Source organism: Salvelinus namaycush, chromosome 20 (assembly GCF_016432855.1).
Source record: "Salvelinus namaycush isolate Seneca chromosome 20, SaNama_1.0, whole genome shotgun sequence".
NCBI lineage: Eukaryota > Metazoa > Chordata > Actinopteri > Salmoniformes > Salmonidae > Salvelinus > Salvelinus namaycush.
Window position 1 is genome coordinate 31,220,441 of NC_052326.1, and position 27,029 is coordinate 31,247,469.

A 27,029-nucleotide genomic window follows, 5' to 3' on the forward strand; every position below is an offset into this window, starting at 1 on the left:
TCCACTGCTCCCCCCTGGACACTATGATCACTTGGCTACATAGCTGATGCCTGCTGGACTGTCCATTAATCACGGTACTCCATTCTGTTTATTTGTGTTTATCTGTCGGCCCCAGCCGCGAACTCAGGCTCTGTGTGTAGTTAATCCGACCCTCTCTGCCTAGTCATCGCCATTTTACCTGCTGTTGTTGTGTTAGCTGACTAGCTGCTGTTGTCTCACCTGTTGTTTTAGCTAGCTCTCCCAATCAAGACCTGCGATTACTTTATGCCTTACTATATGTCTCTCTCAAATATCAATATGCCTTGTATACTGTTGTTCGGGTTAGTTATCATTGTTTCAGTTCACAATGGAGCCCGTAGTTCCACTCCTAATACCTCTGATACCTCCTTTGTCCCACCTCCCACACATGCGGTGACCTCACCCATTATAACCAGCATGTCCAGAGATACAACCTCTCTTATCATCACCCAGTGCCTGGGCTTACCTCCGCTGTACCCGCACCCCACCATACCCCTGTCTGCACATTATGCCCTGAATATATTCTACCACGCCCATAAATCTGCTCCTTTTATTCCTTGTAAGCCAAAGCTCTAGGAGACCAGTTTTGATAGCCTTTAGCCGCACCCTCATCCTACTACTCCTCTGTTCCTCGGGTGATGTGGAGGTAAACCCAGGCCCTGCATGTCCCCAGGCACCCTCATTTGTTGACTTCTGTGATCGAAAAAGCCTTGGTTTCATGCATGTCAACATCAGAAGCCTCCTCCCTAAGTTTATTTTACTCACTGCTTTAGCACACTCTGCCAACCCTGATGTCCTTGCCGTGTCTGATACCTGGCTTAGGAAGGCCACCAAAAATTCTGAGATTTCCATACCCAACTATAACACTTTCCGTCAAGATAGAACTGCCAAAGGGGGAGGAGTTGCAATCTACTGCAGAGATAGCCTGCAAAGTTCTGTCATACTTTCCAGGTCTATGCCAAACAGAACGAACTTCTAATTTTAAAAATTAATCTCTCCAGAAATAAGTCTCTCACTGTTGCCGCCTGCTACCGACCCCCCTCAGCTCCCAGCTGTGCCCTGGACACCATCTGTGAATTGATCGCCCCCCATCTAGCTTCAGAGTTTGTTCTGTTAGGTGACCTAAACAGAGATATGCTTAACACCCCGGCAGTCCTACAATCTAAGCTAGATGCCCTCAATCTCACACAAATCATCAAGGAACCCACCAGGTACAACCCTAAATCCGTAAACATGGGCACCCTAATAGACATTATCCTGACCAACTTGCCCTCCAAATACACCTCTGCTGTCTTCAATCAAGATCTCAGCGATCACTGCCTCATTGCCTGTATCCGCTACGGGTCCGCGGTCAAACGACCACCCCTCATCACTGTCAAACGCTCCCTAAAACACTTCTGCGAGCAGGCCTTTCTAATCAACCTGGCCCGGGTATCCTGGAAGGATATTGACCTCATCCCGTCAGTTGAGGATGCCTGGTCATTCTTTAAAAGTAACTTCCTCACCATCTTAGACAAGCATGCTCCGTTCAAAAAATGCAGAACTAAGAATAGATATAGCCCTTGGTTCACTCCAGACCTGACTGCCCTCGACCAGCACAAAAACATCCTGTGGCGAACTGCAATAGCATCGAATAGTCCCCGCGATATGCAACTGTTCAGGGAAGTCAGGAACCAATACACGCAGTCAGTCAGGAAAGCAAAGGCCAGCTTTTTCAAGCAGAAATTTGCATCCTGTAGCTCTAACTCCAAAAAGTTCTGGGACACTGTAAAGTCCATGGAGAACAAGAGCACCTCCTCCCAGCTGCCCACTGCACTGAGGCTAGGTAACACGGTCACCACCGATAAATCCGTGATAATCGAAGACTTCAACAAGCATTTCTCAACGGCTGGCCATGCCTTCCTCCTGGCTACTCCAACCTTGGCCAACAGCTCCGCCCCCCCCGCTGCTACTCGCCCAAGCCTCCCCAGCTTCTCCTTTACCCAAATCCAGATAGCAGATGTTCTGAAAGAGCTGCAAAACCTGGACCCATACAAATCAGCTGGGCTTGACAATCTGGACCCTCTATTTCTGAAACTGTCCGCCGCCATTGTCGCACCCCCTATTACCAGCCTGTTCAACCTCTCCTTCGTATCATCTGAGATCCCCAAGGATTGGAAAGCTGCCGCGGTCATCCCCATCTTCAAAGGGGGAGACACCCTGGACCCAAACTGTTACAGACCTATATCCATCCTGCCCTGCCTATCTAAGGTCTTCGAAAGCCAAGTCAACAAACAGATCACTGACCATCTCGAATCCCACCGTACCTTCTCCGCTGTGCAATCCGGTTTCCGAGCCGGTCACGGGTGCACCTCAGCCACGCTCAAGGTACTAAACGATATCATAACCGCCATCGATAAAAGACAGTACTGTGCAGCCGTCTTCATCGACCTGGCCAAGGCTTTCGACTCTGTCAATCACCATATTCTTATCGGCAGACTCAGTAGCCTCGGTTTTTCTAATGACTGCCTTGCCTGGTTCACCAACTACTTCGCAGACAGAGTTCAGTGTGTCAAATCGGAGGGTATGTTGTCCGGTCCTCTGGCAGTCTCTATGGGGGTACCACAGGGTTCAATTCTCGGGCCAACTCTTTTCTCTGTATATATCAATGATGTTGCTCTTGCTGCGGGCGATTCCCTGATCCACCTCTACGCAGGCGACACCATTCTGTATACTTCTGGCCCTTCCTTGGACACTGTGCTATCTAACCTCCAAACGAGCTTCAATGCCATACAACATTCCTTCCGTGGCCTCCAACTGCTCTTAAACGCTAGTAAAACCAAATGCATGCTTTTCAACCGGTCGCTGCCTGCACCCGCACGCCCGACTAGCATCACCACCCTGGATGGTTCCGACCTAGAATATGTGGACATCTATAAGTACCTAGGTGTCTGGCTAGACTGCAAACTCTCCTTCCAGACTCATATCAAACATCTCTAATCCAAAATCAAATCGAGAGTCGGCTTTCTATTTCGCAACAAAGCCTCCTTCACTCACGCCGCCAAACTTACCCTAGTAAAACTGACTATCCTACCGATCCTCGACTTCGGCGATGTCATCTACAAAATAGCTTCCAATACTCTACTCAGCAAACTGGATGCAGTTTATCACAGTGCCATCCGTTTTGTTACTAAAGCACCTTATACCACCCACCACTGCGACCTGTATGCTCTAGTCGGCTGGCCCTCGCTGCATGTTCGTCGTCAGACCCACTGGCTCCAGGTCATCTACAAGGCTATGCTAGGTAAAGCGCCGCCTTATCTCAGTTCACTGGTCACGATGGCAACACCCACCCGTAGCACGCGCTCCAGCAGGTGTATCTCACTGATCATCCCTAAAGCCAAAACCTCATTTGGCCGCCTTTCCTTCCAGTTCTCTGCTGCCTGCGACTGGAACGAATTGCAAAAATCTCTGAAGTTGGAGACTTTTATCTCCCTCAACAACTTTAAACATCTGCTATCTGAGCAGCTAACCGATCGCTGCAGCTGTACATAGTCCATCGGTATATAGCCCACCCAATTTACCTACCTCATCCCCATACTGTTTTTATTTATTTACTTTTCTGCTCTTTTGCACACCAGTATCTCTATTTGCACATGATCATCTGATGATTTATCACCCCAGTGTTAATCTGCTAAATTGTAATTATTCGCTCCTATGGCCTATTTATTGCCTACCTCCTCATGCCTTTTGCACACATTGTATATAGATTCTCTTTTTTTTCCCTTCTTTTTTTCTCCTACTATGTTATTGACTTGTTTATTGTTTACGCCATGTTTAACTCTGTGTTGTTGTCTGTTCACACTGCTATGCTTTATCTTGGCCAGGTCGCAGTTGCAAATGAGAACTTGTTCTCAACTAGCCTACCTGGTTATATAAAGGTGAAATAAAATAAAATAAATAGAAATCTTCTACAATATCCCTCCTCACGGTTGCCAAAAGCAGAAGTGCCATGGGGGTGTATCTAGGGGGAAGAGATTGAATTAGTTGTGGTCCCTGAAATTAATCAACCTATTGAGACATACATGTAGTCTACACTACCGGACATAAGTTTTAGAACACCTACTTATTCAAGGGTTTTTCTTTATTTTTAAAGAAAAACCCTGTGAAGACATCAAAAATATGAAAAAACACACATGGAATCATTTAGTAACCAAAAAAGTGTTAAACAAATCTAAATATATTTCATATTTTAGATTCTTTAAAGTAGCCACCCTTTGCCTTGATGACAGTTTTGCACACTCTTGGCATTCTCTCAACCAACTTTGTGAGGTAGTCACCTGGAATGCATTTCAATTAACAGGTGTGCCTTGTTTAAAGTTAATTTGTGGACTTTCTTTCCTTCTTAATGCGTTTGAGCCAATCAGTTGTGTTGTGACAAGGTAGGGGGGTATACAGAAAGCCCTATTTGGATAAAATACCAAGTTCATATTATGGCAAGAATAGCTCAAATAAGCAAAGAGAAACGACAGTCCATCATTACTTTCAGACATGAAGGTCAGTGAATACGGAACATTTCAAGATCTTTGAAAGTTTCTTCAAGTGCAGTCGCAAAAACCATTAAGCACTATGATGAAACTGTTTCTGATGAGGACCGCTAGAGGAATGGAAAACCCAGAGTTACCTCTGCTGCAGAGGATAAGTTCATTAGAGTTAACTGCACCTCAGATGGCAGCCCAAATAAATGCTTCACAGAGTTCAAGTAACAGACACATCTCAAAATCAGCCCTATAATAAAAACAGTTATAAAACATAAAGAGTAAAAAAATTATTCCGCAAGACACCAGTACCAAAAATGATTGCCTAAATTGCAATGCCTACAAGTTGAAGGCCTATTTTATATTTGGATAGGCCTAAATTAAACATTAGAATTTAGATCATTTTGAATACACATGGATTTCAATAAACAAATGGATAAGACTGTTCTATTCTCTTTGATTTAGTTCCTATTGCAACTCAGACAAATGACTGAATGGATGACATAGACTGACTGAATGAAGGATTAATTCAATGTTCAAATATGTTGGAATGCATGCTCTGCACTTTATTTGGCTAATAGGGAAATAGGCCTACATTAGGGTATAATGACTGTATGGCTGCATGCCTACAGAAGGGCATCTTCTGAGGCTGAGGGGTGCTTTTCTGAAGGTCCATGGTCCTGTGGGGCTCTTCGTGATGGAGGGAATAGCCTAAACGGAGACTACCTAAGACCACTGCAACAGAGTTATTGTAAAGTGTGGGAATAAGCTTATGCCAGACTTAGCCTACGTTTAACCTTTCCCTTGTTCATTTCAAAGTCCATACAGTATGTTCATGACCCGATTAATATAAATCATGTACAATTATTTTATATTATTATTATGATTATTTTACACCTCCTACAGAATATGCTTTGGCAAGATTTTGAGTGATAAAATAAACATCAAAACATTAGATAAAAAAAACATTTAGCGTGGCAAAGACTCTGGTGGTCATACGTAATTCATAGATTCACCAAACATCTATTATTCTTCTATGTTTCATTATTCCTGGTATATACTACTGGTTATGATTGCAGACACAGCCCAGAGAATGGGATGGTGCAATAATCAATTAGTCATATTTTGAAAAGTTGGCCATGCTGTAGAAATACACCTAGTGGACTGAAACTTCACTGTTGTATGCATAATACAGCTAGTGCTATCTAGACTTGCGCAGGCAAACAAATCCATTACATTAGCTACCTAAATGTGAAGTAAACTCAACTGAGGAGTAATAGAGAATGGAGACTTTAAACTTGAAAACGTGCAGAATACTTCTTTCTGGTTTCCCTGACTTCCGTTTTTTTATACTGTGTTATGCTTGTTCGCGTAGCACTCCTCACAGGCTGTTTGGTGTATGATTTTGTCTTGTTTGTGAGATGAAAATGCCAAAACTCTGAAAGGTATTATTGTACGTCAGAATTACAACACAAGATTTGTTCAAGCCTAAAATTTTAGTCCGTAATCATAATATGGTGTTTGTACAGTAGCAAGAAAAAGTATGTGAACCCTTTGGAATTACCTGGATTTCTGCATAAATTGGTCATCAAATTTGATCTGATCTTTGTCTAAGTCACAAACATAGACAAACACATTGTGCTTAAACTAATAACACACAAATTATTGTATTTTTCTTGTCTTTATTAAATACATCATTTAAACTTTCACAGTGTAGGTTGGAAAAAGTATGTGAACCCCTAGGCTAATGACTTCTCCAAAAGCTAACTGGAGTCATGAGTCAGCTAACCTGGAGTCCAATCAATGAGACAAGATTGGAGATGTTGGTTAGATCTGCCCTGCCCTATAAAAAACACTCACAAAATTTGAGTTTGCTATTCATAAGAGGCATTGCCTGATGTGAACCATGCCTTGAACAAAATAGATCTCAAAATACCTAAGATTAAGAATTGTTGACTTGCATAAAGCTGGAAATGGTTACAAAAGTGTCTCTAAAAGCCTTGATGTTCATCAGTCCATATTCTGGGTTCGAGTCCAGGCTCTGTCGCAGCTGGCCACGACCTGGAGACCCATGGGGAAGCGCACAATTGGCCCAGCGTTGTCCGGGTTAGGGGAAGGTTTGGCCGGCAGGGATGTCCTTGTCCCATCGCGCACTAGTGACTTCTGTGGCGGGCCGGGCGCAGTGCACGCTGACATGGTCGCCAAGTGAACAGTGTTTCCTCCGACACGTTGGTGCAGCTGGCTTCCAGGTTAAGTGGGCATTGTGTCAAGAAGCAGTGCGGTTTGGTTGGGTTGTGTTTCGGAGGACGTACGGCTCTCGACCTTTTGTCTATTCCACCTTTTGTCTATTCCATTTGCACAACAGCATGTGAAATTTATTGTCAATCAGTGTTGCTTCCTAAGTGGACAGTTTGATTTCACAGAAGTGTGATTGACTTGGAGTTACATTGTGTTGTTTAAGTGTTCCCTTTATTTTTTTGAGCAGTGTATATAAAGATGACTGCAAGAGCACAGAGCAAAATGCTTAATGAGGTTAAGAAGAATCGTAGAGTTTCAGCTAAAGGCTTACAGAAATCTCTGGAACATGCTAACATGTCTGTTGACGAGTCTATGATACGTAAAACACTAAACAAGAATGGTGTTCATGGGAGAACACCATGGAAGAAGCCACTGCTGTCCAAAAAAACCATTACTGTACGTTTGAAGTTTGCTAAAGAGCACCTGGATGGTCCACAACGCCATTGGCAAAATATTCTGTGGACAGATGAAACTAAAGTTGAGTTGTTTGGAAGGAACACACAACACTATATTTTGAGGAAAAAATTGCACAGCACACCAACATCAAAACCTCATCCCCACTGTAAAGTATGGTGGAGGGAGCATCATGGTTTGGGGCTGCTTTGCTGCCTCAGGGCCTGGACAGCATGCTATCATCGACAGAAAAAAGAATTCCCAAGTTTATCAAGACATTTTGCAGGAGAATGTTAGGCTATCTGTCCGCCAATTGAAGCTCAACAGTTGTTGGGTGATGCAAGAGCACAACGACAAAAAACACAGAAGTAAATCAACAACAGAATAGCTTCAACAGAAGAAAATACGACATCTGGAGTTCTGACTTCAACCCAATTGAGATGCTGTGGCATGACCTCAAGAGAGCGGTTCACACCAGACATCCCAAGAATATTGCTGAACTGATATAGTTTTGTAAAGAGTAATGGTCCAAAATTCCTCCTGATCATTGTGCAGGTCTGATCTGCAACTACAGAAAATATTTGGTTGAGGTTATTGCTGCAAAAAGGAGGGTAAACCAGTTACTAAGTCCAAGGGTTCACATACACGGTGTGTTCAATAAAGACATGAAAACGTATAATTGTTTGTGTGTTATTAGTTTAAGCAGACTGTGTTTGTCTATTGCTGTGGCTGAAATGAAGATCAGATCACATTTTATGACATATTTATGCAGAAATACAGGTAAATTAAGACCAAAAAGCAAATTTTTGTTTTAATACATTTTATGATATAGCTAATTTAGACTTTGTGTAATTTAGACTCACGTGCTAGTAAGAACTAGGAAACTCATAAATGTCCGACTTTCTAACTGGTTGTTGTCATACACGTACTGCGTTCAACAAATCAGCAAGTCAGAGTTTCCTAGTTCCGACTAGCATGTGAACACGGCATATAAACCCTGGATTGCTGATGCTACATGTATTGGCCATAGAGTAGCACAGTATGAGTCATAATACCCATAAAACCTAGCGGTCAAACAGGGAAATGGTTCCAATATTTTTTCCACCATTCATTTATCCCATAGGGGATTTTAGAAACACGTAAAATAAGGGCTGTGTTTCATGTAGGCTTACCCTGGCGTAACGTTTTGATAACCGTGTAAATCTCTCTAGGACAAGGGGACTTTTATCAATATATTTGCCTGTATTTATCCCCACAAAATGAAACGTTAATTAGCTGCTAATGTAGCTATCATAAGAACTACAAATGCCATGATGCCTGGACAAGACTGCCGAATCGAGACAAAGGTAAGATGTAGTGAAGGCTAAATCTAGTAATGAATAAATTGGCTACATTTCTTTAAATTGACAATTCTGTGAACTGTTTTGTGCAAGTTTTAAATTGCCACAGACTAACATATAGACGAAAGTCACCTTGTTCGAGAGAGATTTACATGGTTATCAAAACGTCACGCCAGGGTAAGCCTACACGAAACACATACCTTATTTTAAGTGTTTCTGAAATTCCCAATGGGAAAAAATGAATGGTGGAAAAACAATTGGGACCATTACCCTATTTGACTGCTAGATTTTATGGGTATTATGACACCACCACTGTGGCGCTCTATTGAGAGATTTTAAAGCCACCAGACGGCCATATTGGCACTCCCCAGTAGGAACTGCCCTCCATAGGAATGAATGGAATTCTACAGTATGTTAGGGTTAGCAGTGTGGTTAAGGTTAGGCTTAGGTTTAACATTGTAGAAATAGACAGGGTTTATGACTTCGTGGCTGTGCTTGTGCTTCCTATCACTCAGAAGTTGTATAGCAAGCTAAGGTGACAACAATGCCTGCCATCGACGTTTCCCAGTTGCTTTGAATGTTCAAAATCATAGTGTAAGAACACTTTTAAATTCTCAAAGGGTAAATCAAATCAAAGTTTATTTGTTACGTGCGCCGAATACAACCGGTGTAGACCTTACAGTTAAATGCTTACTTACTTACTAACCAATAGTGCAAAAAAGGTATTAGGTGAACAATAGATAAGTAAAGAAATAAAACAACAGTAAAAAGACAACCTATATACAGTAGCGAGTCCATAAAAGTAGGGAGGCTACATACAGACACCGGTTAGTCAGGCTGATTGAGGTAGTATGTACATGTAGATATGGTTAAAGTGACTATGCATATATGGTGAACAGAGAGTAGCAGTAGCGTAAAAGAGGGGTTGGCGGGTGGTGGGTGGCGGGACACAATGCAGATAGCCCGGTTAGCCATTGTGCGGGAGCACTGGTTGGTCGGCCCAATTGAGGTAGTATGTACATGAATGTATAGTTAAAGTGACTATGCATATATGATAAACAGAGAGTAGCAGCAGCATAAAAAAGAGGGGGGGCACACAATGCAAATAGTCCGGGTAGCCATTTGATTACCTGTTCAGGAGTCTTATGGCTTGGGGGTAAAAACTGTTGAGAAGCCTTTTTGTCCTAGACTTGGCACTCCGGTACCGCTTGCCATGCGGTAGTAGAGAGAACAGTCTATGACTGGGGTGGCTGGGGTCTTTGACAATTTTTAGGGTCTTCCTCTGACACCGCCTGGTGTAGAGGTCCTGAATGGCAGGCAGCTTAGCCCCAGTGATATACTGGGCCATACGCACTACCCTCTGTAGTGCCTTGCAGTCAGAGGCCGAGCAATTGCCAGTCAGGATGCTCTCGATGTTGCAGCTGTAGAACCTTTTGAGGATCTCAGGACCCATGCCAAATCTTTTTAGTTTCCTGAGGAGGAATAGGCTTTGTCGTGCACTCTTCACGACTGTCTTGGTGTGTTTGGATCATTCTAGATGTTCCAACTAGCTAGGTATCTTTTTAGTTTTCTAGCACATTCATTCATTTGTTTGTGAACAATTAACAAGCTAGTTAGCTCCCACATGTTCTTGTCAAACTATCAACAGAGTAGCTAGCAAGCAACAAGATATGCCAAATACGGGGTCTAAAAACCACTTGAGGGCAAATGAATCAGATTTGACCATTCAGACAAGTCGCATGGCTAGGAATCAGATTTGTACATATCCGTGGGAAGTAGGGGCGCTGAGGGTGCACCCCCTGAAAAAACGGAATCAATATTTTTTTTAAATTATAAATCACAAAAGTAGTGCACTGGGCCTTTACTAGTCATGTATTAGCAGACCGATATAGCCCCCCCCCCCCCCCCCCCCCCCAACAAAAGAATCTCAGCACCCCAACCCTCAAACTACTTCCGGCGGCTATAGATTTGTATCCGATTTCAAACCACCTACGAAGGTGGTTTCAAATATGTCTTGAAATATCCGATTCCATATGCTTTTTGGCTATTCAGACTGCAGGAAAAAGAACAGATTCAAATTGGATATGCAAGAAAAAAGGATCGAGTCACTTGTGAACAAGGCTTCACTTACTTTCTGACTGCAGCTGGGGCAAAGGTCTAAATGTGCTGAGTGGATGTTTTGCCCCTCCTTCATAATGTGTATGGGGTTTATTTCGATATGGGCGCATGGTTAACAACTGGTGCTCAACATAATGGCTGTATATCAGTCTGATTAGTCAACAAGTGTAGCATGTGATTGATGAGTGTGCTTGAACTCTGTGCCATTTGGGCACTACATAAAATACCTGGCCAGTCATGTCTGATAGCCAGACAGTATTCACACACTTTGATATGATTTGCATTAAAGAGGGCATGAATGTATTTTGATAAATGTTCCAAAATTAGATGTATTTTCTGTATTAAGTGTTCCAAATGTAGGGGATGCATGAATCACTATACTGTAACTCATGTGTCTGAGTGTTTGAATATGTTCTGCACCTTGAGACATAGACGGTTTGTGTGTCTGGCCAACAACACTAAGGGGCCGTATCAGTGTGTCTGTGCCTGTGAGTGGACATGTGAGTTGAGGGACTTGAGTTACGGGGGCATTTCCCCTGTCTCTAGGCACCACTATGGGCAGAGAGAGAAAGGGAAAGAGAGATAGAGTGTGAAAGGGGGAGAGAAAGTCAGAGTGTGGGTGAGAGACAGATAGAGAGAGAAAGGGAGTTAGGGGTGGGTAGAAAGAGAGAGAGATGAGGAAAGAGAGAGTGGAAGCACCGAAAGAGACAGATATGGGGAAAGAGGGGGTGGGTAGGGGTGACACGGAAAGAGAGAGCGATGGGGAAGGGGTGGGTCATGTTCTGGTAGAAAACTTCTCTACGTGTTCCCATAAAAAAAGGCAGAGTAACATAAGCCTTGCCCCACCCCCTCACCCCAACCCAACGCCTCCCGTAACCCTCTCCCATGCCCCCCCGCAACCCAACGCCCCCCGTAACCCTCTCCCATGCCCCCCCGCAACCCAACGCCCCCCGTAATCCTCTCCTATGCCCCCCCGCCTGAACCCCCTGCACCCCACCCCAACACCTCCTGTTACCCTCTCCCACACACCCCCCCCGCATGCCCCCTAGACTATATCAGGTTAGCATAGGTTGTGAAGAGTTTCAAATATTTCAGTAAATTGGGCAGATGTTAAAAAACTGATAGTTTTGTTGTTTATTCTGCTAGAAATTGAGAGCTCAATTCAGCCTTTCACCACCATCACTATTCTGCCCCCTCATGTGAAAAGCATTACTGCCTGGGTTAGGGCAAGGTTACAAATCAAGGCTCTGCAATGAGTAATGGTATATTTGGATAAATAATTCATTACATTTAGTAAAAAAAACAATGAACTATTGTCCCTTGACTAGAGCAATGAATCTGTATTTTAATCTATAGAGCATTCACAAATGCCCTTTGAAAATCCTTTGTACACAGTAACTAACTCATACAGCATATCATTAAGTGAAGCTGACCAGGTGGGTACAGTAAATCAGCTTTAATCCAACTGAATAGTATCCATTGAACTGTTTTCCCCTTTAACTGTGACAGTGGATTTGTACATTTTTTTGTTGTATTTTTTTGACCGAATGCTTCTCTCACCTGTAGCATTATTATTTTTTTTAATTTAACCTTTAATTAACTAGGCAAGTCAGTTAAGAACAAATTCTTATTTACAATGACGGCCTACACCGGTCAAACCCGGACGACGCTGGGCCTATGGGACTCCCAATCACGGCCGGTTGTGATACAGCCTGGATTCGAACCAGGGTGTCTGTAGTGATGCTTCTAGCACTGAGATGTAGTGCCTTAGACCACTGCGTCACTCGGGAGTACCATAAAATGCACCACCAGATGTCATCATAGGCAAATGAGAGATGGCTGTGCCATCTTGCTGTTCCATTGACAACCATCAGCAAATATTGCTTCCAAAACAATATCATGGATAAGTGAGGGAAAAAAGCATATTTGATCAAGACCAATTAACTTGTATCCAGTTATTCGGTTCTATGATCTCTCATGAGTCATAACATATAATTGTCATTGAGGGAAATATGTTGGCTAGGACATGTTCTGCAGTATTTGTCTTGTCTTTGAAGAAGGAGCCATCCAAACCATGACTTTTGAAGTGAAGCCTGTAGCAAGCTATGCACATAGAGAAAATCTCACAAATTGTCCTAGAAAGAGTTCTTCCCAAGTTTGAGGAGTCAAGGGGCCCCAAAAGTGAGCTTAGCACCTTCATTTACAGATCACGTTACTCGTCTACATACTTCTCTTTTGGTAAAGTATACCATGTAATGTACTGTATACATGTAGTCAGACACACAAATAGGTACCCTATGCTACATATGGAGAGCATCCCCTTTTCATGTGACCTTTGGAAGGATGGAGTGTGTATTTCTAGGGGTATCAGACTCTAGCTGGTTCTCGTTACAGCATCCCTCCGCCACTAATGACTCAATTAGCACTCATTTGCTCGTTATGACTAAACAGTGTTGTGACTAAACAGTGCAGCGTAAAGACGGGAAATCTCCAATTAGAGAGGCTATTTGGGTGTCATGGGTAATAGAACTGTTCTATTTCAACCTATTTTGGCCTCTCACATGCAACGTTACATTGGAACACTAACATCATCTAGCTAGTTCTAGTGTTGCAGTCATTTTAAGGGAGCCTCCTGAATACTAGGGATGCGTCCCAAATGGCACCCTATTCCCTATATTGTGCACTACTTTTGGCCAGGTCCCATGGGGAATAGGGTGCCAGGCTAGCCCTCCCGGACCGGGAATAGCAGGCCCTGCCCTCCATCCATGCTGACTCTGTGGAAAGACTCCCATGGTAAAGCCAATCCATGGCCAACAAACACAAAACCTTTCAGGATTACACAGCACCGCTATGACAGCTGCTCAACTGCCTTAGACACCCTTTATAAAACTACATTCAGTCACGTACAACGATATCCCTCTGGTAACTGACCTTGAGAAAGGCGGAGATAAAATTGCTGTCTGTTTTTCAAGGTCTTTAAAAAAAAGATCTCTTACCATGGTAGATACATGAATACACATACTATTCTTTTTTATGAGAAAAGCCATGTCTCTTTTTCATGAGGACAGCATCTCAGTAGTTGTGGTTTGGAGGCAGCCTCACTAAGCAGAGAAAGATGAGGTCAGCAATAAAGAGGAAGTGAGCTTCTGAATGTCGGGCAATCCTAATGATACCCTCAGCTGTCTGATCTGTCGACACTACAGGACATTTGCTGAGGAAGTCAAACGTACTTAATTAGATTTATGACAGTGAACAACAATTATAGCGACACAGACTATTGGCATTTCGCATTAATCAATATGGATACAAAAACATTTGTTGTGAAAATGCTATAGGAAGCTGGTAAACAAACAGGAGGTCTATTACTGTAATGAGACAAAACAATAAGGCATAATAGTAATCCAACTCATGGAATTGAATTATAAATTATAACAACTTAAACAATAAGCAGATATCAAGCTTAACATAAGGAACCTACTCAAATCAACAAAAGCCTGGGTTAGTTAGAGTTCTTTGTTCACTGAAATGAGTTGAGCTTCAATGTTAATTAATGGCTAGTAGTGTTTCTGGAAGCAATTCAGACGAACATGATTCAGAATGTTTCCACTCAAATGTCTGTTTCTTTATGGCAATGGACCTTGAGCAGAGTCAGTGGATTCAGAATGTTTCCACTCAAATGTCTGTTTCTTTATGGCAATGGACCATTGGGTGAAGTTCCTGGGTGAAGTGGGTGAAGTTTCCCCTAGGTACAGATATAGGATCAGCTTCCCCTCCCCAATCTTAACCTTAACCATTAATGCAAAACTGAAAAACTGACCCAAGACCAGCAACTAGGGACAACGTAACATTACACCTGGACCTTTGAGGTGGAAGAAGCCTGACGGTTAGGCAGGTATAGCCATCAGCATGTTGGCTTGGTTCTTGTGTGTGATGTGGATCTAAACACAGGGTGTAAAATAAAGAGGTTTTACGATGCCGTCACAGTCTACAACACAGTCTATCCCTATACCCTCTGGTGTTAGGGAAACATTTTTGTTCTATCCCTACACTGACACACCTGATTCAAGTAATGAAGTAATCACCAAGCCCTAGATGAATTGTGTCTGGTGTGTCAGTGTATGGCAAAAACAAAAATGTGGTCTGTCTGGTGAGGGTTTGGGAAATGCTGATCTCCAGTAAATCAAATTGTGTTTCTGAAACAATCTTGAGTCATGAGAATGGGCCTAATTGGGGACATTGCTAAAACAAACAAGCCAACATTTATTTATTACATTTCTTATTTAACCTTTATTTAACTAGGCAAGTCAGTTTAAGAACAAATTCATATTTACAATGACGGCCTACCAAAAGGCAAAAGGCCTCCTGCGGGGACGGGGGCTGGGATTTAAAAAAAACAACAACAAAAAAACAATATAAATACAAAAAGAATAAATACAATTTAAATACAATTTAAATATAGGACAAAATCAACAATGTTTCTTAAGAATAAATGTGCCTTGAGTTTTGTCACACTCTAATTCAATTTGTCATAAAGATCCCAATGTAACGATATTCGTCGTCGGATGAAGAGTAGTCGGACCAATGCGCAGCGTGGTAAGTGTTCATGTTATATTTATTAAAAAACAGAACACTAAACAAAATAACAAGGAGAAGGAACGAAAACAAAACAGTCCTGTAAGGTGCAGCAACACAAAACAGAAAACAACTACCCACAAAACCAACATGGAAAATGGCAACCTAAATAGGCTCCCCAATCAGAGACAACGAGAAACAGCTGTCTCTGATTGGGAACCAATTCAGGCCACCATAAACAAAAACCCTAGACAAGACAAAAACCCCTAGACAATACAAAAAACTAAACAAACCACCCTTGTCACACCCTGACCTAACCCTAACCAAAAAATAAAGAAAACAAATATAACTAAAGTCAGGGCGTGACACCCAAGGCCAACCTCACTTATTACAGTATACAATATATTACATTTATTATATCAAGTATAAAAGTATATTAATATTAGCACGTGCAAGGAGGCTGCATCCAGGGCTCACCATCAATCTACATAGGCAGTGCTTTATATGTCCTGAGAAAGGCAACAAGACAGAGAGACAGGTCCATTTTAATTAACAAAAGGTAAAAGGCATAAAACCTTTAAGACTTGTGTATAGAGCATTAAAGTCTACCTGATAGTGATCTGTGAGGTTTGAGCCAGTCTGTGTCCAGCACACTTCAGCCCAGAATAGATCTGACCCATTTCGATAGCCCGACAACCCCACCACCTCAATCCGCTTGTCACTCGGGTCTGTGGTAGGGAACAGAACACATAAAAATACTATACATTGTCATACGCTTTTGAATCCCCTGCACATGCCAGAGGTCCATAGGAACCAATGAGCTCTCCTCAACCCCACCATTTACATCAGCAGTTGTCACAAAGTGTTTTTAGTCACCCGGCCCAAACCCCAAAGAGCAAGCCGAAGCAAGAGCACACAATGATACAAATTCATAGTGGAACAGATAATAAGAATTAAGATATAATTTAACTAAATATGTCACACAGATCTCCAAATTGGAAATTGGTTAAAAAAAGGTAGCACTTTACATGAACCCTTCGACATAAGACAGTTACTGTCGTAACAAGGACATAACAGATAGTTATGTAATAGTACAGTCCACTTCCCTCCCACCCTGAGATGGTCAAACTGCACTTGTATTTACCGGGGTCCAGGTCCTCCGTCAGAGAAGTTGATGACCTGCCGTGGGTTCAATAAATAGTGGAACTTCCTCATCACTCTGAAACATACATGCCATGACATGATATTCCCTCACAGGACAACATGCTATTAGTGCAGGCTAGGAGATATTTTATGTCTGTCCTGCTCTGTTCTTACCTCTCCCCCTGCTTCCCTCCACTCTTTGGGTTCACAAACACCAGAAGAGGGTGGGTGTCTGGAATTGGAGCAATCTGCAAAGGGAGATGGGGAGGAGAAAATATGAATGTGTTAATTCCCCAAATTCCAGTAAATACAACTGACATTCGCAGATCCATATAAAATTAAAATGTATTACTGGCTTTCACACATTGGTGCCCAGGCTAATAGATAGGACTAGTATTTTGTGTAAGGTGGATATGCTTACCCCTGACATTGATAGTTAGGGGACCCTACACTCTTAGAAAAAAGTGTTCCAAAAGTTTTTTTTGGCTGTCCCCATAGGATAAACCTGTTTTGGTTTCAGTAGAACCCTTTTAGGTTACATGTAGAACCCTCTGTGAATAAGGTTCCACAAGGTACCAAAAAGGGTTCTACCTGGAACCAAAAGGGTTCTACCTGGAACCAAAAAGGGTTCCTCAAAAGGTTTTCCTATGGGGACAGCCGAATAACCCTTTTAGGTTCTAGGTAGCACCTTTTTCCCCCCTAAGAGTGTACCTGCAGAATGTGACCGTCTGGGGTGATGTCCTCTAGGCTAGTGTCCTCCGTGGAATTCCTCCTTCCCTCTTCATCCTTCTCTAGAAACCCAGGGACAGAGAGTTAGGAGCATGGCAATGAATAAATACATTTAACACATACTGTAGTTTTATTGGGTGACAAAATCTGCTTGCATTTTTTGCTTTTAGTGGAAGAAAAGTCTGTATGGCAATTAACAGCGTGACTTAATTTGCAAAATGTTGTGGAACGGAGTCATGGGCTTGTCATGGGTTTAATGGCTGACCTTGGAGACTGAGTATATGGCCCATGGTGGCAGAATGTGGTCTCTTAGAGTCGCACGATGATGACCCAAAGATCACACATTCGTCATGGCGCTAAAACAAGACAGTCATTGTAAAAACTAGTGGCAGCCTGTGTGTACACATACATTCAAGCAAGTAAACACGCACGCACACACACACACTCACCATTTGTTGGCACCACACCCAGTGCTTCACTGCCAGGGTCTTGATCTTCTTGTTGCAGAAGGGATACTTACTGGAGTCACAGTCAGCAATGACCCAGCCATGAGCCGGCACCTGGAGCAGACAGAGGGACCAGAGCAAGATTCAATTTCGCTGACTGAAAACACATTCTTGAAATTTACATAAAAGTGATCAGGTGCGCAGATGAATCAAAATGTAAAATCATAATTTTACATTGAAATGTGAAGGACATTAGAACTCTTTTGAGCCTCACCCCAATCTGTTTTTTGGATTTAACGAATGTTTGGGTGCAAACACACCAAGACAGTAGTGAAGAGGACATGACAACACCTTTTTCCCCTCAGGAGACTGAAAAGATTTGGCATGGGTCCCCAGATCCTCAAAAAGTTGTACAGCTGCCCCATCGAGAGCATCTTGACCGGTTGCATCACCGCCTGGTTTGGTAACTGCTCGGCATCTGACCTTAAGGCGCTCCAGAGGGTAGTGCGCGCGGCCCAGTACATCACTGGGGCCAAGCTTCCTGCCATCCAGGACCAATATACTAGGCGGTGTCAGAGGAAAGCCCAATTTTTTTTCCAAAAACTCCAGTCACCCAAGTCATAGACTGTTCTCTTTGCTACCACACGGGAAGCGGTACCGGAGCGCCAAGTCTAGGACCAAAAGGCTCCTTAACAGCTTCTACCCCCAAGCCGTAAGACTGCTGAACAATTAATCAAATGTCCACAGGACTATTTACATTGACCCCCCTCCATTTGTTTTTTACACTGCTGCTACTCGTTGTTTATTATCACTTCACCCATACCTACATGTACAAATGACCTCGACTAACCTGTACCCCCGCACATTGACTCGGTACCGGTACCCCCTGTATATAGCCTCATCATTTTTATTTTATTGTGTTACTTTTTATTATTTTTTATTTCGTTCATTTGGTAAATATTATTTTCTTAACTCTTTCTTGAACTGCACTGTTGGTTAAGAGCTTGTCAGTAAGCATTTCACGGTAAGGTCTACACATTGTATTCCACGCATGTGACAAATAAAGTTTGATTTGATGGATCAAGGTTCTTGTTGGCATAGCGACCATGGACGGTGTACTTGTATACTGATCGGGAGAGAAGAAAAAAAACACTCTTAAGCATTTCTCTTTGGAAATGTTTTGTTGTTTTTGCATGTTGTTGGCAGTATCAACAATGTGCAACTCTCTTCCATAGGCAGAATATTGGATCAACTATATTGATGAAAACGTTTAATATTTCAGTCTCACGTTGTTTACTAAAGCTGCACTTAAGGAGGGTGGGCATTGTGAGTGCAGGGGCAGGGAAGCTGAATCATGTTAAATGCATAAATAATAAGTTAAATGATGGTTGATTGACATTGTGGCCCTACCATGCTTAGTTTTGAGAAGCATATGGCACACATCTGTGCAGCAATCAGGGGGCATAAAGAACGACAGCAGTGATCACCAACCCTGGTCCTGAATAGCTATCGGACATGCAGGCTTTTATTCCAACCCAGCCCCAACACACATGATTCAATTAATCAACTACTGATACAGAACTTGGTTAGTTAAATCAGTCAATTGCTGGGCTGGGACAAAAGCTTGTATGCCCTTAGGCCTATACACTGTAGCTCTCAAGAACCAGAGTTCAGTTAGTGACCACAGAACTACAGTCTACTGGGACACACAGAACTCCGGTCTATGAATATCAGACACATAGAGATCGCCCCCTAGTGATGGGATAGAGCTCTTACAGATGCAAGAAAGGCCTCATTTCCCTAGGCTCCGATGCACGCTGCAGTACACAGGCTTGTTAAAGTGCTTCATCCTCCAGATGTGCTGCCTGTCCATTTCTGCCATCTGAGCGAGGAGAGAGAGCTAGAAAAGAGAGAGAGAGGCAGGGTTCTTTGTTAAAAACAGTCAAGTAAACAGCGGGGTAGTCTCGTTGCATGGTAGACTCGTAGCGAAGGAGACACTGTGGCTGTGTGAAGAGACTAACAGCATGGTAAAGTAAACAGCACACCAATCCAAACAAGTATCTATTGTATGTGTGTACAGACTTATTTCTGATCCAGTCCTGTCAACAAAGTATGAGGGCCATGAATAGATAGATTTTGGATAAGACAGGGACAAGATAAGACATAACTGGATAAGACATGACTTTGGGGTGACATTTAAAAGTATAATCTCAAACAGAATTGAATAAAGCTTTATCAAGATGTACAGTAGTTGAACCATAGAGCACATAACAAATGTTCTAGGACATAAGGAGTCTATTGTCATATGCTGAATCATGTACACTGATTGAGTTAACCAGAGGAGCCAGAGTCTGACTGTCGGTGCTTCTTGTCTTGAGTCCCAGCAGCACCAGATTGTTAATCCCAGCATCGATGGCATTCATCATGTCCTTCAGCACCTTAGGGACCAATCAGAGTAGTTAGGCTTCCACTGTTCCTGTTTCCCTGCCAATCAGAGTAGTTAGACTCCCACCGTTCCTGGTTCCTGACCAATCACAATGTATGCTAAATCTCACTGCGCTGCTGTGAGTGGACATCACTTCAAATTTAATTTCGTAAATTAATTTATTGGAATTGAAATTGAATTTAAACCCAACCCAGCTAAATACTGTTAACGTTAGCCACTCATCGCTATTCATTACAACTCTCTAACCAGGAACTTGCACAAGGACTGTACAACTGAGTGCTGCTGAGTGTAGATTTTGGGCCCAATTCAATCAAGACCGGTAACTAGGTTACTGGGATGAGACAAAACAATTTGAGAAAGTGTATATTTAGATTAATGTGGTCTAATTCTTTCCATGAAAATAATGTTTTGCTCCCCATCAAAAAAAAAGGCATGATAATTAAGGCATAATAATTCCAACATCAAAACATCAACACTTGCTTACTTGTCCCTGAAACCTGATGGGTAAACTACAAAGCAGATTGGTTAGATGTACTATGAATCTAGCTAGCTTCAGATTTCAGCTCAGGCTTCATCCATATTACGAAGGTGGATATTGATTCTGCCTCCACCGCTAACTCCAGCCAGGCTTGTAACTATCACGTTTCAGGTACGACCCAAATGCAGACCGTGTCGAAGTAACAATGTTTATTACAGCAACAGGGGCAGGCAAACAACAGGTCAGGTCAGGCAGAGGTCGGTAATCCAGAGCAGTGGGGCAAAAGTACAGGACAGCAGGCAGGGTCAGGGCAGGCAGAAAGGTCAAAACAGGGAAAACTAGAAAGCAGAAACAAATGAGAGACAGGAGCAGAGGGAAAAATGCTGGTAGGCTTGACGAAACAAAACGAACTGGCAGCAGACAAACCGAGAACACAGGTATAAATACACAGGGAATAATGGGGAAGATGGGCGACACCTGGAGAGGGGTGGAGACAAGCACAAAAATGTGAAACAGATCAGGGCGAGACACATACTGGATAAGGTCTGCCAAAATGACAAGATGCCAAGTGTGTGGCGAAATCCTGCACCGAGCCTTCACCGTGCGCTGCCACTTTAAGAGCGCATCAGCAGTAAGGAGGAGGAAATAAAGACAGCTCTTTCAGCTCTCTGGGAAGGAGCTTTTGGTTGGTATTTAACTCAATCATCGGTGTGACCGCTCTAAATCGTGGTTGTTATAGTTTGGGACCGCACCGGTTATGGATCGCATGGATTAGTAGCAACATTGTTGCGAAGCTTTGACATACAAACTATCAGACGGTCAGACAGTACACCGGCACGCCTGAAGACCACAGCTAAGATCTCTTGTTCTCGTTCTCTCATTCTCTTCCCTCTATCGTTCCAGTGCTTTACCCTGCAACAGACTTTCTATTTTTCAAATGCACTTCCCATTGATGTTCATTAGAGCTGGACTATTATTGCCCTGCCAGAAATATTTGGGTGGACATTTTAATTAAAAGGGAGGTTGCTTGCAAGTTGTGTATTGTTATTTGAACTATATTGATGACATGTGGCCGAGAAGATTGTGGCCATTTTTAAGGCCTTTGTTTTGTCTATGAACACCCCCCACATTCATACCCTCTGCACTCCTCCACTGGAAGGTAATACATATTACTGCAAATCCTCTGATGACTGGGTTCTTTCTTGTAAATTGTTACTAAGAAGTTGCCGTTCAATTGCATGAGGAATTATTGGTGGGGTTACCCCTGTGCTGTGACGTGTGTCTTCTCTTTTCTCTCCACTGGCTATCTGGCAAACAGGCTACACTCTAGGCAGTCTCTTCTGCTGATGTGTGTGGGTCTGGTAGTGGTACTCTCTCTATTACACTCTTTTCCTTTCGGCATGGTTAATACCTGCCTGGCGCCCGAACAAAATCTTTATCTTTACCCCTCTCTAATAAATACCGCTACAAGTGTATTCTACATAAGTGTATACTGCTTTATGTAAACATTAGCTGTATCCATAATGAAAGCAGAGATAGGCAGGTAGCCTAGTGGTTAAGAGCGTTGGGCCAGTAACTGAACTTTTGCAGGTTGAAATCCCTGAGCAGACTAGGTAAAAAATGTTGATATACTCTTGAGCAAGGCACTTAACCCTAATTGCTCCTGTAAGTCGCTCTGGATAAGTGTCGGCTAAAATGCTTTGTAGTATACCCGTCAGGTGAAATGTTTTGATTTAATACCCAGTGAGTATTCCCATAAGGATAATTGACAGGTATGCAAGTGGATGTTTTACCGGTCTGCGATCTGTCACGTCCCAACCCAGGTAGTCTGCCGCATGCATCATCTGGGCGATGATCCACTTCCTGATTGAGAGTTAAAGCACATTATCATGGAGGTGTGTATTCTTTCACAACTCCTACTGTTCACTGTACAGTGTACACTACATCCCTTTTGATTTGATGTGAGAGTAGAATGTATTCATAATATATCATATAGAAAGTACATTTCAGTCAAGTTGAAGTCATTTACTGAGCTGTCCAGGAGTCCGTTGCCATCTATGTCGTAAAGTTTGAAAGTAACAAAGCACAAAAGGTTATGAAATTAGTAAATCAATAACAAATCCTTTGTTTCCACTCTCTGCTCCTTGTCTCTCCTCACTGGTGAATTGAAAGCAGCTAAAATATAAACTTATCAGGGAATACAACTATCACACAGAATTACATTTGGTGAAAAGACAGTAGGCTACTCAGTACTCACGTTCCAGTTTCTGGCGTCTTTTCCTCCATCACAGAGAAGTAACATGACACATCTTTGAGGTAGACTTGACCTGAAAGACAAAGCCAGGAGTTTATTCAGATGTTTAGCAATTGGAATTTTATCCACTTCCTGCCCATATCAAGTAAGGAGCCATTTACAGTACGCATTAAAGTATAACATATTGTTGGGCTATCGTAAACTCATGAATGTTCACATCAATGCTGTCACTTTTTAAGAGCAATTGATGGGCATTGAGGGTATACGTAAGATACAGTGCCTAGTGAAGGCAGGCAGGGGTCGATAATCCAGAGTAGTGGGGCAAAGATACAGGACGGCAGGCAGGCTCAGGGGTCAGGCGGGCGGGCTCAGGGACAGGACAGGCAAGGGTCAAACCCCGAGAAAAGAGAGACCCGGGGAAAAGCAGGAGCTGATACAAAAAACGCTGGTTGACTTGACAAACTGGCAACAGACAAACAAAAAACGCAGGTATAAATACACAGGGGATAATGGGGAAGATGGGTGACACCTGGAGAGGGGTGGAGACAATCACAAAGACAGGTGAAACAGATCAGGGTGTGACAGTACCACCCCCCAGGGGCGCTACCTGGCGTCCTACCTGGGCGCACACCTGGTTGAACGGGGTGACGGCGGTGGAAGTCAGCGATGAGGACTGGGTCCAGGATGCCTCTAGCGGGGACCCAGCACCTCTCCTCCGGGCCATAACCCTCCTAGTCAACCAGGTACTGGAATCCCCTGCCCCGCGGTCGAACACTCCGGAGACGTCTCACCATGTAAGCCGGATGGCCGTCGATGAGAGGGGTGGGCCTGGAAACAGTAGACAAAGGGCTGTGAGACATGGATTTAACTCGGGACACATGAAAGGTGGGGTGTATAAAAAGGGTACGGGGAAACAGAAGATGAACAGCAGGAGGGACTAATCATTTTAGAGATGGGAAACGAGCCAAAAAAGCAGGGGGAGAGATTGCAGGATTCCACCCGGAGGGGCAGATCCCGGGTGGATAGCCATACCTTCTGCCCGAGACGATGCCGGGGTCTGATGGCGATCTGCTTGTCGTTGATACCTGGAGGTGGTCTTGAGGACCGACCTGGTTCTCCTCCAGGTACGACAACAGCGGTGGACAAACATCTGGGCAGAAGGTACGCCGACCTCTACCTCCTGCTCGGTGAAGAGCAGGGGCTGATACCCCAGGGAACATTCAAAGGGCGATAGGCCCGTGGTAGAGCAGGGAAGGGTGTTGCATGCGTATTCCACCCACACAAGCTGCTGGCTCCAGGTGGTGGGGTTGGCGGAGACCAGGCAGCGCAGAGTTGTCTCAAGGTCCTGGTTGGCTTGCTCCGACTGGCCATTGGACTGGGGGTGAAACCCAGAGTCAATTGCTGGGCTGGGACAAAAGCTTGTATGCCCTTAGGTCTATACACTGTAGCTCTCAAGAACCAGAGTTCAGTTAGTGACCACAGAACTACAGTCTACTGGGAGACACAGAACTCCGGTCTATGAATATCAGACACATAGAGATCGCCCCCTAGTGACGGTATAGAGCTCTTACAGATGCAGGAAAGGCCTCATTTCCTGAGGCTCCGATGCACGCTGCAGTACACAGGCTTGTTAAAGTGCTTCATCCTCCAGATGTGCTGCCTGTCCATTTCTGCCATCTGAGCGAGGAGATAGAGCTAAAAAAGAGAGAGAGAGGCAGGGTTCTTTGTTAAAAACAGTCAAGTAAACAGCGGGGTAGTCTCGTTGCATGGTAGACTCGTAGCGAAGGAGACACTGTGGCTGTGTGAAGAGACTAACAGCATGGTAAAGTAAACAGCACACCAATCCAAACAAGTATCTATTGTATGTGTGTACAGACTTATTTCTGATCCAGTCCTGTCAACAAAGTATGAGGGCCATGAATAGATAGATTTTGGATAAGACAGGGACAAGATAAGACATAACTGGATAAGACATGACTTTGGGGTGACATTTAAAAGTCGATGAGAGGGGTGGGCCTGGAAACAGTAGACAAAGGGCTGTGAGACATGGATTTAACTCGGGACACATGAAAGGTGGGGTGTATACAAAGGGTACGGGGAAACAGAAGATGAACAGCAGGAGGGACTAATCATTTTAGAGATGGGAAACGAGCCAAAAAAGCAGGGGGAGAGATTGCAGGATTCCACCCGGAGGGGCAGATCCCGGGTGGATAGCCATACCTTCTGCCCGAGACGATGCCGGGGTCTGATGGCGATCTGCTTGTCGTTGATACCTGGAGGTGGTCTTGAGGGCCGACCTGGTTCTCCTCCAGGTACGACAACAGCGGTGGACAAACATCTGGGCAGAAGGTACGCCGACCTCTACCTCCTGCTCGGTGAAGAGCAGGGGCTGATACCCCAGGGAACATTCAAAGGGCGATAGGCCCGTGGTAGAGCAGGGAAGGGTGTTGCATGCGTATTCCACCCACACAAGCTGCTGGCTCCAGGTGGTGGGGTTGGCGGAGACCAGGCAGCGCAGAGTTGTCTCAAGGTCCTGGTTGGCTTGCTCCGACTGGCCATTGGACTGGGGGTGAAACCCAGAGGACAGGCTAGCCGACGACCCAATGACGGTGCAGAACGCCTTACAGAACCTGGGACGAGAACTGGTCGGAGACCATGTCCATGGGCAGTCCATGGATCCAGAAGACGTGCTGCACCATGAGCTGGGCCGTTTGTGGTTGGTCCATACGATGAACGCATGTTCTGCCCCCTCCAGCCAGTGCCTCCATTCCTCCAACGCCATATTCACTGCGAGAAGCTCACGATTTCCCACATCGTAGTTTTTCTCCATGATGTTGAGGCGATGGGAGAAGGCGCAGGGATGTAGCTTCAGGTCCAGGGCAGAATGCTGGGACAGGACCTTCCCCACTCCTACATTCGACACATCGGCCTCCACCACGAACTGATGGGAAGGGTCAGGATGAACCAGGATGGGAGCAGTGGTGAAGCGGTGTTTGAGGTCCCGGAACACCCGGTCAGCAGCAGGGGACCACATGAACGGAACCTTGGGAGAAGTGAGGGGGGAAGCCAGAGTGCTGTAACCCCAGATGAAGCGGCAATAGAAGTTGGAGAACCCCAGGAAACGTTGCAGCTGCACCCTGGACGAAGGCTGGGGCCAATCCACCACCGCTCTCACCTTCCCGGGATCTCTCTGGACACTCCCAGCGGAGATGATGTACCCCAGAAAGGGGATGGTGGAGCGATGGAACTCACACGTCTCTGCCATAACAAACAGCTGGTTCTCCAGGAGGCGTTGAAGAACCTGTTGGACGTGGAGCAAGTTCTTGGGGTGAGCCGGAGAAGACAAGGATGTCATCAATGTAGACGAAGATGAACCGGTTCAATATGTCGCGGAGAACATCATTTACCAGAGTCTGGAACACAGCAGGGGTGTTGGTGAGGCCAAATGGCATGCCCAAATACTCGTAGTGGCCGCTGGCCATGTTGAAGGCGGTCTTCCACTCATCCCCCTCCCGTATTCGCACCAGGTGGTAGGCGTTCCGTAGATCCAGCATGGAAAACACGGTGGCCCGCTGGAGCGGCTCGAAAGCCGAGGAGATGAGTGGTAGCGGGTAGCAGTTCTTCACCGTTATGTCTTTGAGTCCCCGGTAGTCGATGCACGGGTGCAGGGTCTTGTCCTTCTTCTCCACAAATAAGATCGCTGCACCGGCGGGAAAGAACAAAGTACGTATAAATCCTGCAGTACAGTTGTCCCCGGGATGGAGTGGAGCTAGGGAGAAGGTCAATCCAGCAGTCATATGGTCGGTGCGGCGGAAGCGAAGTGGGCTGGGCCTTGTTGAACACCTCCCAAAGGTCCTGATACCCCGCGGGAATGGCAGAGAGGTCTGGGGAACCTTCCGAGCCCCCAGGAAGATGTCCCGGGGCAGGTTGCGCTGACTTCAGACACTGAGCGTGGCAGAACAGACTCCAGCCCATGATGGCACCAGTAGACCAGTTGATGAGGTGATTGTGTCGCTGAAGCAAGGAGAATCCCAATACCAAGGATCATCAAAAGTTGTGCTATAAATTCTCGGACAACCCAAAGATTCCTAGATGCCCTTCCAGACTACCTCCGCCTACCCAAGCACGTCATAGTACAACAATCAGTTAATCACCTAACTGAGGAACTCAATTTAACCTTGCGCAATACCCTAGATGCAGTCGCACCCCTAAAAACAAACATTTGTCATAAGAAACTAGCTCCCTGGTATACAGATTATACCCGAGCTCTGAAGCAG

At 44.4% G+C, this 27,029-nt stretch overlaps 1 protein-coding gene across 1 annotated transcript; it reads right to left on the bottom strand.

The window, feature by feature from the left end:
• Positions 1-15,554: 15,554 nt before the first annotated feature.
• Positions 15,555-22,828, bottom strand: LOC120064569 (diacylglycerol kinase beta-like). The gene is made up of 9 exons (XM_039015160.1): positions 22,756-22,828; positions 19,351-19,474; positions 17,578-17,688; positions 17,394-17,484; positions 17,111-17,190; positions 16,574-16,647; positions 16,401-16,475; positions 15,866-15,984; positions 15,555-15,765 (listed from the first exon to the last, which is right to left on the bottom strand). Exons 3-8 carry the CDS (start codon positions 17,578-17,580, stop codon positions 15,975-15,977), a joined length of 333 nt encoding a protein of 110 aa, XP_038871088.1. The 5' UTR covers positions 17,581-17,688; positions 19,351-19,474; positions 22,756-22,828; the 3' UTR covers positions 15,555-15,765; positions 15,866-15,974.
• Positions 22,829-27,029: the final 4,201 nt, after the last annotated feature.